Source organism: Lineus longissimus, chromosome 2 (assembly GCF_910592395.1).
Source record: "Lineus longissimus chromosome 2, tnLinLong1.2, whole genome shotgun sequence".
NCBI lineage: Eukaryota > Metazoa > Nemertea > Pilidiophora > Heteronemertea > Lineidae > Lineus > Lineus longissimus.
The window spans coordinates 20,004,441-20,020,058 of record NC_088309.1 but is presented as its reverse complement, the minus strand read 5'-3'; the positions used below and the strand labels follow the sequence as shown (position 1 = coordinate 20,020,058).

The 15,618-nt window shown below is 41.8% G+C and overlaps 2 protein-coding genes across 3 annotated transcripts; one reads left to right on the top strand and one right to left on the bottom strand.

Moving 5' to 3' along the window:
• Window positions 1-9: 9 nt before the first annotated feature.
• On the bottom strand, window positions 10-8,516 carry LOC135482765 (receptor for retinol uptake stra6-like). 2 transcript variants are annotated; one of them, XM_064763112.1, is made up of 17 exons: window positions 8,316-8,516; window positions 7,760-7,823; window positions 7,353-7,438; window positions 6,861-6,994; window positions 6,403-6,572; window positions 5,907-6,032; window positions 5,510-5,580; window positions 5,089-5,233; window positions 4,582-4,771; window positions 4,069-4,144; window positions 3,646-3,712; window positions 3,165-3,213; window positions 2,720-2,837; window positions 2,214-2,315; window positions 1,727-1,890; window positions 1,383-1,544; window positions 10-1,081 (listed from the first exon to the last, which is right to left on the bottom strand). In XM_064763112.1, exons 1-17 carry the CDS (start codon window positions 8,396-8,398, stop codon window positions 765-767), a joined length of 2,124 nt encoding a protein of 707 aa, XP_064619182.1. In that variant the 5' UTR covers window positions 8,399-8,516; the 3' UTR covers window positions 10-764. The 2 variants fall into 2 exon arrangements, with proteins under 2 accessions (XP_064619182.1, XP_064619184.1); XM_064763114.1 differs by lacking the exons at window positions 7,760-7,823; window positions 8,316-8,516 and having other exon boundaries at window positions 11-1,081; window positions 7,256-7,373.
• A 343-nt stretch (window positions 8,517-8,859) lies between these two features.
• Window positions 8,860-15,548, top strand: LOC135482762 (carnitine O-acetyltransferase-like). The gene is made up of 12 exons (XM_064763109.1): window positions 8,860-8,999; window positions 9,766-10,056; window positions 10,288-10,460; window positions 10,719-10,890; window positions 11,174-11,345; window positions 11,743-11,918; window positions 12,150-12,250; window positions 12,551-12,673; window positions 12,892-13,014; window positions 13,277-13,475; window positions 13,745-13,882; window positions 14,192-15,548. The coding sequence occupies exons 1-12, from the start codon at window positions 8,958-8,960 to the stop codon at window positions 14,411-14,413; spliced, it is 1,932 nt and encodes a 643-aa protein (XP_064619179.1). The 5' UTR covers window positions 8,860-8,957; the 3' UTR covers window positions 14,414-15,548.
• Window positions 15,549-15,618: the final 70 nt, after the last annotated feature.

Sequence of the window (15,618 nt, the reverse complement as noted above, 5' to 3'; positions counted from 1 at the left end):
TTCTGTAACTGTATTGTTAATGTTGTAGATAATATTTATTTGTATAAGGTTGTTGTTAAAAGATGGAGCTGCTAATATCAAAAGCTCCTCATCGTGATATACGTACCGGCAAAAACATATTACTTTGAAGTGATAAGTTATTGCTACGGTACGCATGCATCTACCTGAGCCTATAATATTGTAAAGCATAACTGCGATTTGTACAATGTGTGTATCCTTCCTCTGCCCTATACGGTAAAAATTTATAAAAATCACAATAATCACAAAGAATTATCCCAATAATGACATTATCATTATCATAAGATGACAGCGTTTTTGTCTAAAGTCCTTTCTTGGCCAAATGTGCACTTCAAAAGCGGGACATTCGGATAAGAGATATACTTGTCATTAAACGGCCGTGAGGTGAGACAACTAATTGATTGAAGTCTATTGTTCGGTATTGATTGAAATGCGAAAAGGTCATCTTCTCGAAATCATTTTTCACTCATTGTTGACTTACTCAGATTTATGACGAATTCTGTGTGTACACCATTTTGGCCGGCCACCACAGTATGAGGGCACTTGTCACTCGCCGGAAATAAGGGGCAACCCAAGGAGAAACACGGAAGCGCGTCTGTTCGGACTGTAGTATACGTGGAGTTCATCATTATGATGATAACGAATTAGGAAAGACTAGCCTTGGTGGAATATAGCTACTGTAACCGCCGTTAGTGTTTCTAGGAGTTTCGGGTAGCTACTCAGACACAATTAATCATAGCTGAACATTAAAATGTTTCATACTGCGTTCCATGCTTCTCTGACACGTTTCCCATGCTGGCACTGCGGTCTTCGCTCCCCTTGTTGGGATAATTTGGATCGATCACCTCAACTTCCAACTCAATGCCTTGCTTCCTACACCGTCGTTGTTGCCTTTCCTTGTGCTTTTCCCGCTCAGCGTCAATGTAATGCTTCCTTGTCGCCCGAAGGGGAAGATTGTTTATCAAGGTGTAGGACAGGAACCATCGCGACCTGATTTGTTTGCTCTTTTTCACTGATCTGTCTGTGTCTGGTTCCATTCTTTCGATACTACCAAGCTCATCGTCTGAAACCAAAATTACTCAGATGAGATATATGTGATTTCCTCAATATGTTTAGCATTTTTAAATTGATTAAGGAAAAAGGCCGGGTTCCACAAAGGTGCTAAGCTTTCCTGTTGGGGAAACCTACGCTCAGGCCCAGTCTGTCTGTCATCACAAAGGCTCTGTAAATCGCGCTTTCTTCCGGTATTGGTCGCCGCAACCTAATCACAAGAGTCTTTACTATTCCTCTGATTAGGCAATTATAGGTAAGGGAAACAAAGATTGTACCAGTATAATCGGTCGTAGAATTAAAGGAATACGTACAGTCAACTATTTTAGCTGATGCTGATGTTTCTTTTAGTTGTTGTTCTTTCTCTTGATCTCGCCTTTCCCGTATGGCCTCCTTCACCATGTTGACAAAGGTCACCAAGACAGGATGGGTGTGGGCAGTCTCGACGTGGATAAGACCGACGTAAGCTTCGAAACCTATCAAACGGCGATACAGTTAATGAAGATTGCAATATCATCGTGATCATTGAGAATGGTGTAGTAAAAGATGGTTAAAGTAATAGATAGGAGACCTCATAAAGTGGCTCCAGTCACGGCCAACGGCTGGAACCCAAGTTTGTATGAAAAACCAACACATCTCGTGCATATATATGACCTACCTGGGTCCATTTTTTCAAATTTCTTTGGGAGGGTGCTGCTGTCGAGGCGGCTGAGGAAGAACAGGCCAAACACTACAGATTTGCCCATTCGCAGTAAACAGGAGAACAAACCCACGAACACATTGTAAAAGAAAGCGAAAAACATCACGCAGAACAGTAGCCGCCTGAAAGGAAAACGATGGTTTATCATCATTTTTTGTAAGTCTTGTTGGTATACGGTGTTCTGCTTTGACAGCGCCGACCCATCCGCCGAATGGGGAGGGAAGTAGCCGGGAGTACCGGAATTCAATAAAGCGGCAAACACTGGTTATACAGCGTCCAAAAATTACTGTTGGGTCAACAGAATATCCTGTGATGATTATGATGACCTGTCAAAAACACTTCTACGCAGTGGTAGACGTTTATAGAGATAGACAGCCGAATAAAAATTGAGTGCAAACGTGAGGAAAGACTGGCGTTTGAACTCCTCCACTGCATTAGCGTATACCTGTTATCAATTGCGAATACCTTTCCCCTCTGCTGTAAAAAGAGGCATCTGGCCGTTACGTTCAACGCTATGATGACTACCAGACTGACTGATACGATCGGCCTGAAAATGGAAATTAGCACATATAAATCGAGAGGTAATTATGGGAGGAATATTCGAAATTGAAAGTGATTGATCATGGCGGTAAGATATAAGAATGGGAAGTTGCCGTGATGATGAAGAATAGGAAGTTACCGTGTTGATCAAGATTCGAGATGAATAATGTCCGAAAGAAGATCTAAATAATAATTACTAATTCATTAAAAATTAATAAAAACCATTTATTTTCTGTTAGAATATTATTTTGACCTTCGACGCTGCCACGTCTTCATCAGGAAGATTTATAAACTTTGCTTTGTAAAATTTGAGAATGACTTCAATGTGATGAAAGATACAGGCTGCATTGGGGCGCGTTATCTCCGAAGGATAAAAAAATAAGACGTTAGACAGACGCTACCTTTACCTACCAGTAATCACGAATGTAGTCTAAGAACCACGTGGCGCTGTCATATATCAGCGGGATGAAGAAGATGTAGCTGAGAATGGCAAAAACGATACAGAAAACAAAGAACTGGAGCACGAAAGCTGAAAAGGAACGAACGTACATGTATATCGTAAAAATTAATTAAAAAAATGGAGAAATGTTTTGCCGTGACTGTTGAAACTGATTCGCCTCAGAGTCGTTCAGGACCTCAGATGTGACTCTCCCTCTCAAGCATTGTAAATAACTTGATCATAATATGATGACCAACTTGCCAGGGCTCGGAAACTTTCATCTTCTAATGTGAGCTTATTCATCAGCGACTTCATCATTTACTGGCGTTTACGTTAGAAGTCAAATGCTGTACAAGATAATTAAAATCGGCCTGTCAAAGTACTTCCTTTTTTGAAAACTCTGCCCGGGTTACTTACCCCAAAAGATGTAGGCAACCTGGTAACCAGAATAGCTCACAAAGGCCCGCTGGAATGGGATAAGATTAGTCCGCGCTATGAATAAAAAGAAGGCAACTTGAATGGAGAAGGTGGTCGTGGTATATTTTTGGGTGTGTGCGTGCGCGCACGCGCGTGTGTGTGCATGCGTATGTGTGCGTTTGCAGAACAGCTCGCGTGTCCGAATGATTGAAAAGTAGGACACATATGGAGATGGAGGCATGAATCAATAAAAAAAATTTTTGATAAAACTATGATGGGTGGAAAGCTAGTACATAATGTACAATGTCATATACATGTACATTGTTCTACTCGACGTCTTTCTCGAAAGGTATTTTCTTCTTTCAACAATAATGGTAGGCATGCAACGTATACCTAACGTCTATAAACATGTATGTTACTGTCCTATAATAGTAGGTGCATGGCATAGCAAATACTAATTTTCGCCAAATGTGATACTTACCATCAGAGAGGAATGACCAAGTCCCACATTTGAGAACTCGCCTCTGCAGGCACTGAGGTAGTCATTTCTATAAAAGGCAGAATTGAAAATGGAGTAGATTACAAAGCTTACATGTAGTAGCACGTGGCGGGATACCGCACTTGGCATACCATCAGACGAGGGCCCAGCTCCCTTTCGGCTATTCCAATGCATTTTAGGCAGAACGACGACGAACTAACGAAAACACGTACAGAGAAATGTCGAACGCCGGTCACGACTTCAGCGCACAAGTTCAGTTAGGCTATACTTTTTTTCGCTTGGATACGAAGACTGGACTGGTTTATTAAGTCTTTTATTTGAAAGACTCTTATTAAGTCAACAGTTAATTTTAGCTCGCTCTTGGTCTCCAGAGTTTTCGCCTTAGAATCATTTTTTGATACTGACCTGTAAGCACGGAGTCCAAGAAAAGACTGGACAATGCCGATCACACCAGCAAGGGTCAAGGAGAGGCAGAAAACAACTGAAAGAAAGCGATGCCTTTCATTCCCACCCTGAATAATTAACGCAAGACTAGCGCAAGGAATAGCGCAATATGATGCTTGGCCGGAATATTCGTGTACACATTTTTGCTTGGGTACTTTTTAACAAGTTTTAAAACTGCAATTTATATTTATTCCACAGGAGACTAGCAGTTTCCAGAGATTCCAATTCGGTTTTGAATAGAAGACAACGCCTCCTGCTGAAGTTCGGGTTGCCAAAGACCTCTGCTCTAAATTCAGTTACCTTGGTTTTGGGCTTACTAGCTAAGTCCTTCAAGGGATCACCGATGATGTACAAAATGTAGCTCTCCCATTCAGGAATGGGTCTTACTGACCTGACAAAATGTGTCGGTGATCAGTCTATTTGTATTTGATGGCTAACCCACCACGACGGCCGTCCTCGTGGGTTGAGACTTACTCAAGGCAGTGCCAAGCCAATGGTTGACGATCCTTACCACTCCAACATAAGAGTCGGGCTCATACGATGAAACATTTTTATATACTTCGAACAATGTCCTTGTGTCATTCCATTCATCTATATATGCTTGAAATGGATTGATGATGGCCTCCATCGTGGTTATCAGGATGGAGTAGAGGTTATAAGCGATCTGAAGAATCATCATAAAAAGAATAATCGAATAGATAAAAAGAAATCATTTCTCTTCGTAAAATTTTAAAACTGCAGATGTATAAACTTGTTATCGACACCTCATTATATCTTTTGGCAGCTGGTTTAAAAAGAGTTTTAAGCGAGATGTGACTCGGTGGAGTGGATTTATAGTTAATTGACTCGGCTATTGGGACCGCACGAGTATACTTTTGGGTCGCAAAAAAACGGCGAGGCTCATTGACTAATTTGAGCCCCACCCTTGCGGTGTTTGGTAAGACAATCAACACCCCAACGTCGGTATCAATTTCAACCTACCAAAAACAATAAAATCGAGCCTGCAGCATAGGTTGACAGAATTCGTGGGGAGTAGCGAAAGCCGGATTCTTCCAATTCCACCAGAGATCTAAGTTTGCCTTTGACCCGCTGCGTCAATTCCATGTTGGAGTCGAAGTTGGTCGTGCTTGAAATAAAAATGGTTCGTTTGCATGAAAATACAAGTACTGTACATGTATGGTTTGGATGCAGGAACCTTTGGGCAAAGGACCATCATCAACGCATACCTACTCCAAAAAAACAGGATGTTCATGCACTGCACTGGTCATTCGTAATTCGTAATTCATAATTCCTGAGCGTTCGGAAACTCACTGGCTGAGAAATGGAAACCGTGCGTCACTTGGAGAAAAGATGCAGTATACAAATGTAACAGGCCTTTATAGCTTGTAGTGATATATCTTACCACCATTTTGGAGGTTTCCTAAACAGCTGTCTTACATATTCCGCCTGGTAAGAGTTTTCAAAAAATGTCTGCTGCAAAAACAAGTGTACATGTGTCATTCGTCAAGGTGCATCGTCATGAATCTGAACATTTTGCGCACCACAATACGATTGGGCGCCAAGTTGGTTAATTCGCAAAGTGACTCCGTCCCTGGCCAAGGAGAGAACTCCATCTGAAGGTACTGTCAACTTGGATGGGAGAATATTTAAATGGTACATGGAACGAGGAACTATCACTGATCATTCTCAGGACGAGCAGTGAAGGGCGTCTTGCTCAAGGACACTGAGACAACACAGCGGTGATCCTTCTGAAAATCGAACCAACAACCTCCTCTTATAAGCCTGGCACTTTCACCAACCTTGTCTACGTCGTTCCACTTGCTGAGGAGGATGCGAATCATTCTCAATGGGATGGAGATAGACAGAAAGAGTGAACAAGCTAACTCTGGGATGGCTGGCAAGAACACTATCTCTATATAGAATCGCTGCAATCGAAAATGTGGGAATTTCGATACAATCCTAAAGGAATAAGCATAAGGTCACCCAGATCTTTTATGTTTATCTATTTAAGATACAGTGGGGGCAAATGACCTATCATTTCTCCTACACGCGCCCAGGCCAGGTTGAATTTGGCATCATTCTGGGGCCTTCAAGGTTAGCCAAAGCATGTAGTTGTGTTGCCTTCATGACATGGCCACTGCATATATAAATGGTCCAATGATGTGCTGATTTAGACTACTCTATAGCTTCGCATGCCATACCAAACGATATCAGCAGCCCACATCCTTACTTCTACCGCGTAGTATTTTTCTCGTCCTTCATATGGCGTACTTTTTACGTGGACGTTTTACCTACCCAGTTCCAGTCACCAGCACAGTCCGTGGCATGGATCATGTTGATAATGAAGAACAGCCAAATGTAGAGGGTACCCATCCCCAGACTCAACACTGTTCCTGTAGTAAGCACGGCGAGGAGGGGGTATAGCGCAAACCCGTACACCACCATGGTGCCCAACTTTATGAACACTGAAAAAGTACAGCTCTCACAGCATGACATGATCAAAAGGCAAAGAGCTGTTTGGACACAATCTCTGCCTCGCGGTATTGATGAGTGAATGTGACAGCAAGTTTTTAACCATATCTGGAAATTCTGGGGAAGTTTAAGGAGTCATCATCATCCGGTGAGTATACGCGTCTCAGCATTTGGGAATTATTGAAACACGGAAAGAGATATTCCCCGTCTTTGCGCGTGACCGGTTGACTTTTAAACAATATTTAACTTGAAAAATTGACGGCAACCGCCAAGATGCTAACCTGTTATAAAGACGGGACCAGTTAATTTGATGGGGTAATCCTGCAGTATCATTCTAAGACACAATGATGATGTCAGACCATAAACAGCAGCGTACGAGAGTCGGAGTCCTCTGTCGTCAAGGAAGTCCATCGGACTGGAATGATCAGGTTAGACAACATGCAAATAAGTAATAAATGTCATGATATTGAGCATAAATTTGGACCTCATTACTTCAAATAAACTCTAATATTTGGTGCATCAACAAGATTTTGGTCAAATGTGAAAAATGTCACTTTTGAACCTTACTGACTACTTTGAGCGGATTCCAAGAATTTTGTTATCAATGAACAAGGAACCGGAAATGAGACCCCGAAAAAACAACGCCGGCACAGAGGTGAAAGATGATCGAACTCACCAAATCAAAAAATGTAAAATATGTGATCTTGGATGAGCACTCGTCCTGTTCTTTCTTTGATAAATTTGCCTATATGCCGCAGAAGGTCACAACTTACATAAGAATCCCTGGTCTTCCGAATAAGATGTTCGGCCACAGGCGTACCCGTTTGACGAAAAACATCAGAATGATAACTATGACCGACTGCAATTTAAAAAAATAAGCAAGGCAATTATTGCTATAAGAATGCAACCTGTACGAGTATTTAGGGATATCCACCATTGTTAGCAAAAATCAGACGTCGTGTATACCAAATGTTTTGCTCTGGTCAAGGTGCGCCGCAGTGAGGCCCGAAAACTCGAAACCTCATTAATTCATTTGACCGGTATATATGCACTACAGACCAAAAGTTTGCGGCCACCCTCAGATTCCATCAGGCTTGAGAATCATTGGTCAAAATTTCATCCTGATACTGATTGGAATACCTGCTTATCATCGTCAATCGGTCTCATTCAAAAAACTTACCGACGGTATTAAAACCCATAAAAAGAATGTGTCCTGCTCGATTAAACGGTGACATTCTGTTTGGCTGAAAAGACAATGGTGACCATCAGACATTTTTTTCAGCAAAGCATCGCACGGCATTATTTTGAGTGTACTTCTCAGATGAGCAAGAAGAAGGGGACATGTATGGAGACGAGAGATGCCTTTTTGTACCAATGGTTCCAGGTCTGTTAGATGAGTACTACAGTAAGGGAACATGTGTGGAGAAGATAGATGCGTCCTTAGTGAACAATGGTTCCACGGGTGTCCGATGAGTAAAAGGAAGGGAGCGCGTATGGTAAAGAGAGATGCCTATACGTGTACCAATTGTTTCACTTGTGACAGACGAGACATGTATGGGTATCGAGGAGGGTAGGAGAGATGCCTTCATGTACAAATGGGTCCATGCCGGCGTGTGAGCTTCGTGAGGGAATGGAGCATGTATGGAGAAAGAGTGAACTATATCTTGGTTTGATTTATCAGAGTCCAAGAATTCATTGACAAATCATTGTAATTTCTTGTTATTGTTGTCACTTACTTGTGAGTGGAATTGGCATCCCCATTTCGCCCTGCCTGCCAAATATCGTAGAGACGTTTGAGGGCGTCGATGCTATCTCCCATGTTCTCGGTTTCTCCGGAGTGGACCGATTGCGTCAAAAAGGAATCGTGGCAAAATTTCACCTGAAGAAAATCAAACTGCGCCCGATGCACGGTTTATTCTGGATATCACCATTGTATTTATGTATTGTAGAGGCCTATTATTATGTGAAAACTGAAAATAGGCCGAACGCAAGTATTTGACCTCGTTATAGCTTAATGTTCCTAGATTGCCACACATTTTTTGTGTTCTAGAAAAGAAATGACAATCGATAAGCATTCTGACCAGAGTATGACAATCCCCCCCCCCCCCCCCCCCAACAACCACTATTCCCCATCCTAAGGAAATCAGGCCCAGGGGTCCGGCCTAAGCGAAACATTTATCCCGGCGAGGTTATTTTTGATGAATACTGTAAATGGATCAACGTCGCCTGGTGGTTGCATCCCCTGGATATCAGTGCTTGTCGACGTCGCTTATCACGCCTACGAAAAATAACTTCGGTTTGTGGATTTGAGATTTTGCAGAGTGATCGTGATATTTTGCCGATATTTGTCGGACGAATGTCATTGATGCAGCAGCAGTATGCATTTCCTACAGCTCGGATTGAAGGGTCTTTTGAAAGATGTAAATATATTTGGGGATTTCTTCTTTTGATGCCTGGTCAAAGCCAAAGACGTAGTTCTCGATATCTTGGCCGCTTGATTTACACATGTTTATCAGTAGTGGGATTATAAAGGTGAAGATGTAGGCAAAGTCATTGGTTGGTTGTTTGTTGTTGGGAATGTAATGGGAGTCCCGGGAGAGTAAATAGGCTCTTGGCCTGGCCTGGGCTAATAGGCCTATGTATCATCTTTAGCTTAGGGCCTATATAATTAATAATATGGTTTTTGGTTTGTGCCAGTCCCAGTGGGATACTGACTGAGCCTTCATTATTAGAATTGTTTAGCTAAGTGTGACTGTGAGTTCTTGGGAAAGGCACTTTATTTTGATATTAAGCTAGGTACAGGTTTTTTGGCAAGCCACTTAATTGATTAGGTTAGTTTGGGGTTCATGGGCAGGCATCCTGACAATATCGGGCCATTTACTTGATACATACTTCGAAACATGCGTAAGGAGAAGTCGTGTTGTAGGCCCTGTTTGCAAGAGGATGACGGGCAGGCCACTCATTGATTGATCTTGTGCCAGTGAGAGGGAGTTCTTAGGCAAGCTGACTATTGCGTATTGGTCAATCTTTTGTGAGTGGATTCTTATAGTGAAGCCGCACTTATTGATTGATCTAATGTGGGTTCTTTGGACCAATTGTCCTGTTCCTCATGGTATTGGTTCTTGGGTGAGAGATTAATAGTTTTCAACAACTCTTAAACCTATCATCAAATCTATAACTTTTCAGGTCAAGTTTTCCAAAGGTTTATTATCTGTGGTAGGCAATTATAGTGCCATTTGCCACAGACAATCCAGCATCCGGTGTTACAGCTTGAAGGCCAAACAAGATCTTCCATCACTCCCTGTTGCACCACTCCAGCAATCTCTTGAGAAATACCTCAGTGTCTTGAAACCGATCATCTCTGATGAGGACTTTGCCAAGACATCTCAAATTGTTAAAGAATTTGGCAAGACAAATGGTGAGGGAGAAGCACTGCATAGGATTCTTTGCGAAAGGGCTAAATCAGAAGCAAATTGGGTAAGCAGTCTTCAAAAGTTAAAAAGTGTCATAAAAGAAAATGGAACTTGCTTACCGTGATTTTTTTGTGTATTTGCAATATAGGTTATTTTTGTTATAAGTTATATTTGGCAATTCACAGCAATTATCAAAATATTTGCATGTGAAAATTTGATGATTTACACGTATAAGATGTTCTATGAAAATTTCCTTATTTTCTGATGACTGATACTTTGATGTTGTATTCCTTAGGTTGATGAATGGTGGTCACGATATGGCTATCAGAGGTGGCGTGACAGCTTGGTTGTCCATATCAACCCTGGGCTGTTCTACTCAAAACAGGAGTTCAACGGGAGGAATGGCCAGATCAGATTTGCAGCCAAACTCCTACTAGGGATTCTTGATTACAAGAAAATGGTGGACAGGTATGGCCCTAATATCCTTTCATTGAAGTCGATGAGGTGCTGTTTTGTCTCCATGAACTCGTGTGCCTAGTCTGAATGAGAAATATCCAGAAACCAAATATGAGCAATGCTGAACCACGGATATCCTGTTTGGTTTAACCTAAGATAAAGATTGATAAAACCAAACTTCAAAGAAATCCAACCAGTAGTTCGCGCTCCAGAGCCCCAAACAATGTGGACAAAAAATTTAAGATCTGGTTGCTCCATCCTCTCTTCCAGTGGTACCATTCCTGTTCAAAAATACGGCAAGGATCCTCTTTGTATGAAACAGCCCTACATTGTGATGAATTCATGCCGCATCCCCGGTGAAGAAGAGGATGGCAGTTATGTCCATGACCCGGAAAAACCCGAGGGGCGGGCAGGTTATGTCGTTGCAATGCACAACAACCAGGTGAGTTATTAAGTATCTCAACAATTGTGTATACATGTAGTAGCCAGCAGTGTTAACCACAAGGCTGTGATGAGGCTGCTCAAAGTGAACTAGTCAGAATTAGGGTGGAGTCTGGCCGTGTTCTTTTGAACCTTTAAATATTTCTGACCAAAAGCCAAGGATGAACGAAAGAGTTCTCTGAAAATATTTCCATTCTGACTCCCATTTGAAATTCTTGTGTCTCCCTTGTCATCAGTCTCCCTTACTGGGTAAGAATCGCTAACATATTTCCCTGTTTTTCCAGTTCTTTTGCATTGACTTATACGATGAGAGTGGCAAACAACTAAACCTGACCCAGTTACAAGAGAAGATTGGCCAGGCAATCGACATGTCTCCGTCGCCAGGACCGCCAGTTGGTGTCTTGACAGCCATGGACAGGACGTCATGGGCAAAAGTTTACAAGAAATTGATAAAAGGTTCGTGAATATGGAGGTCTAATATTTCGTAAGAAGAATACCATTCCTGCTCTGTTGTGTTGTAGACCATGAGAGATCAAGGAAGCATACATCGAGGCCTACTGTGTCTAAAATACACATACTTTGCATGGCATTTATAGGGTGATACAAAAAAGATCAGACACTTTTGATTTTGAATAACTCCCAAAAAATTGTCAGATATTTACGAAAATCTCTGCAACATATATCTTTTTTTTCCCAGTTTGTTAGATCTCATTACCTGCATTAGTTATTGCACACTAGGCATTTACAGTTCCCAACACTTCTGCCTAGGTTTAATTGGGTGTCATTGATCACCAATCAAAGTCTCTGGTTCTTTCATATGTAAAATAGAATATAGAATATTCGTCTTCTTCAGACTCCACGAACAGTGCCATATTAGAGCGTATTCAGAAGAGCTTGCTTGTCGTTTGCCTTGACCAGCCTTCGTTCCACAATTTCCCTGATGACAAAACTGGAGCTGCAGCCAACTCGATGCATGGATCTGGAAGCCAGCTCAACTCTGGCAATAGATGGTTTGATAAGACTATGCAGGTTTGTGCCTTTTTGGCGTATTGAAATTAACATGGTCGGAAATCTTAATATGCCAGTGTTTTTGTCAAATCATCATAAAAAGTACAGATCACTACCTAATGACCTTTGGGCACCAAGCTTACTGGAGAATGCAGTACAGTACTGTTCAGACACTTCATGGGTAAGAGACAAAAACAGTGTGCAACAGTTGCATGATTCTTCAAATCAAGATGTTTCGTTCTTGCGTTCCAGGCTATTGTGACTACCGATGGAGGACTTGGAGCGAATTTGGAACACCTTTTGGCTGAGGCTGTTGCTCAGAGTGATGTTTTTGACCATGCACTCGACCACATGTAAGTACTTTTAAAAAGGGGGTGGGCGGAGATCTTGGGATAGGTGGTCAAATTGGTCATCTTCAGGACGTAGCCATACATGTATGCGCAGTTAGGTGTTTGGTTCAGCATTACATGTATTCCCTGTCGTTGTACAAGTGGAAGAGACCACTATCGGCTACTAAATGTGACTTAATCTGACCACCTGACTACTGCCTGTAGATTCTCGCTTTAAATGAAAAACATAGGTTCAAATTGTGAAAACTGGCTACCTTAAACTTTTATTATCCACTCTGTATCTTGATTTCTTGTTTTTTTCAGGGCCAAGAGAGTCACGACAAAATCTTTACCAGTTGCAAAGACCGGCCCGCCTCAGAAGCTAGAGTTCAACCTGACAAATGACCTCCTTGATGATATTGAAGTTGCGAGGAAACAGCTTGATAGGTAAATGTGTCCTGATCGTTTCATCGCCTTTGTTAATGCTTGAAATATAGGTGTTCTCCAAAAATTCCGATTTTAGTTGTTGTTTAGGACCTTTCCCCCGGATTGTTGGTGATACGGTATCCTCTTGCCAAGTCATCAAATTAACTTGCCAGTCTGAACAAAAAAGGGAAATCCTCTGAAAGATATTCCTGCACTTATTCAATTCGTTTAATTTTCAGTCTTGTGGATAACATTGAGTTGGCACCAAGACTTTTCACATGGTATGGGAAGAATTTCATCAAGCACTACCGAATGAGTCCAGATGCTTATCTGCAAGTGTGCTTACAGTGGGCTTACTACAGGTAAGAGTGTTTTCAATAGAATCTGTGTATGATTTATTTCCAATTAAAATTACTATATTGTAGTTAAGTGACATCCCCCAGCTGCAATTAGTCCTAGGCACTTGTCCTCTACCACCTGGCCTTGTCATGAGCTCATTGCTGCAGGCAGTGGAGCTGTCTTGCAGTATGGAGGGGTCCAAGTCAACCTGCTTGGGGAAAGCTTGTGTTGCGTCCAATTTGCACAGTGCTGTCCTTGACCAATCGTTTTGGCATCTGCTTCCAGATTACACGGCCATCCTGTTTCCACTTACGAGACTGGCTCCACGAAAAAGTTCAGATATGGTAGGACAGAAACAGTACGTTCCTGCACGACCGAGGCTTTAGAATTCAGCAAAGGCATGGAGAGTAAGACATGTAAAAAACAGGAGAAGATAGACCTGCTGACGAAAGCAGTGGAGAAGCATTCTTCTCTCAGTAAAGAGGTAGGTTTGCTATTCGGGAGTAATAATGGGTATATAAACCCTTCTTAGTTTGATGAAAACAAACGTCCTCAGAAAATGGGAAATAATTGGTTTCACGTTATAGAAGGTGTATTGGACGCTTGAAAGGTCTACTTGTTCAAAAGAGTAAAATTGTACTTGAATTGTTCATGAATACTGGTCGGTTTTGATTTTCTTGGCACTGTATCCTATCACAACAGAGAGACTTGAATGTTTTAGATGGTAAGTCTTGACTACGTTTAAAATTGCAGGCAATGGCTGGCGAGGGTATTGACCGACTTCTCTTTGGAATGAAGATTGCCGCCATTGAAAGTGGACGGGAAGTGCCCGAGGTGTACAATGATCCATCGTATAAGGAGGCCATGAGGTTTCGAATTAGCACCAGCCAGGTATGCACATAAGGCATTAGTTGGTCGAGTTGTTAGTTCAGTTACTCGGAACGACCAATTTATTAATACTATATCATCAAAGATGTCACAGCGCTGTCAATTTGCAGTATGAAAGTTTCACTTCTGTTATTATTCCTTTACGATGAGATGTTCGTCATCAAGGTCTACACCAGTTCTTTTCCATTGCCCATCAAATTGGTTTAGAGAAGAAAAAAAGATTTTCAAGTAGTCATCACAGCCTGTCGTCCCCAAGGTTGTGGAGTTCGATATACAGTCAACTCTCAGCTTGCATGCTTTCTTTTTTTTCAGGTTCCAAGTAAACATGGAGGGAATGTGTACTTTGGTCCTTCAGAACAAGATGGCTATGGCATGTGTTACAACATCATGAGTGACCAGGTCATCTTCACTGTTAGTGCCTTTAAAGACAATGACATTACAAGTGCTAAAAAGTTCGCGGATGTTATTGAGACAAGCTTAAGGGATGTCCAGTTGCTTCTATTCGGAAGAAAATCGGAGTATCACCAGGGATAGAGTTGAAGGAATGTGCTTGCAATGAAGTTACCTAGTAGCTAACATGCTAATGCGAACCTGGTAGGAACTATAGGCTTGAAGTAAATGACCACGTCCTTTTGGGTGTGGTCAAGATTTAGTCATTTACTTCTAAAAAGCCGATACATGTATGTACATGTATTTGACAACTTAATTACTTGAGATTAACCTTTGTTAACCCATCTGAGGCAGTAGGCTGAAATCCGTTGTTGTGCTATTGGCAAAGATAATACATATATCAAGCTTTAAAACAATATTAAAGGGGGACTATAGGCAGGAGCTTGATGGTCAAATCAATGACCATCATTTGACCAATATGTACAGTTAGGGGACTGCTGCGTTTCGTTCAGTTGTAAGTACAGTGGAACCTCCCTTACCGGACACCTCTCTATTAAGGACAACCTCTCTATTAAGGACACTAGTTTTGATCCCAAATTGGTTGTTTCCATTCAGTTTGACCTCTCCAATCAGGACACCTCTCTATTAAGGACAGCACTTCCCAGTCCCAAGGGTGTCCTTAATAGAGAGGCTCTAATGTATATGAAAAGTCAATTTTGGACTACCAGGCACGTGCCTGTAGTCTCCCTTTTAATGGAGACAAGAGCCTAGGCAGGAGCAAGGTGGGTCAGATTTATGTTCTCGAAGTGACTATTTAGTGTCTTACAGTACCGCTTCATCCTTTTATGCTCCTTTTATCACCAAGTCCTTTACTCAGATGCCTTGATTTGGCACTGCCGTGCTTGGGTTGAGCTCTACTCTGAAATAGACTCTGGCCCCTCAGTTTTAAATTCTATCCATTTTGAAGTCGGACTGATTCCTGATCTGTTGCACTGAAAGCTGTTAAAATATATAGGTTTCGGTACAAAATTATAGCCAGTGATGTGACCAAGACAATGTCAACAGTGGACCAGATTCTCGACTCAAGACTTGGTCCGGTTCAGCTGTACTTTGCATATTTTCACCCGGTGAGCCGAGACAACCAAAGGCCTATAGGACCCGCTATGCCTAGCTCGTGCTTAGTCGCCTTTTGATGTTGTTAGTCATAATCATGATGTTGTTACCTCATTTAGCAGCTCGCCTGTGATATAGACTGCTTAATAAAAGTTAGGTTTGTTAATATCTCATTTGTCACTCATGGTCTGGGCCCGGGTTCCATCCCGGAGAGAACCCAGGATTTGTATTCTGGA

Bases quoted from the DNA above. Each gene is read 5' to 3' on its own strand.
- LOC135482762 (XM_064763109.1), top strand. From the start codon at position 8,958: ATGCATTTCCTACAGCTCGGATTGAAGGGTCTTTTGAAAGAT. The intron at 10,057-10,287 runs GTAAGCAGTCTT...TGTATTCCTTAG, and splicing joins CTAAATCAGAAGCAAATTGG to GTTGATGAATGGTGGTCACG. The intron at 12,251-12,550 runs GTAAGTACTTTT...TGTTTTTTTCAG, and splicing joins GACCATGCACTCGACCACAT to GGCCAAGAGAGTCACGACAA.
- LOC135482765 (XM_064763112.1), bottom strand. From the start codon at position 8,398: ATGGGAGATAGCATCGACGCCCTCAAACGTCTCTACGATATTTGGCAG. The intron at 3,214-3,645 runs GTAAGTATCACA...ATCCCATTCCAG, and splicing joins TTGGTCATTCCTCTCTGATG to CGGGCCTTTGTGAGCTATTC. The intron at 1,082-1,382 runs GTACGTATTCCT...TTTTGGTTTCAG, and splicing joins ATCAGCTAAAATAGTTGACT to ACGATGAGCTTGGTAGTATC.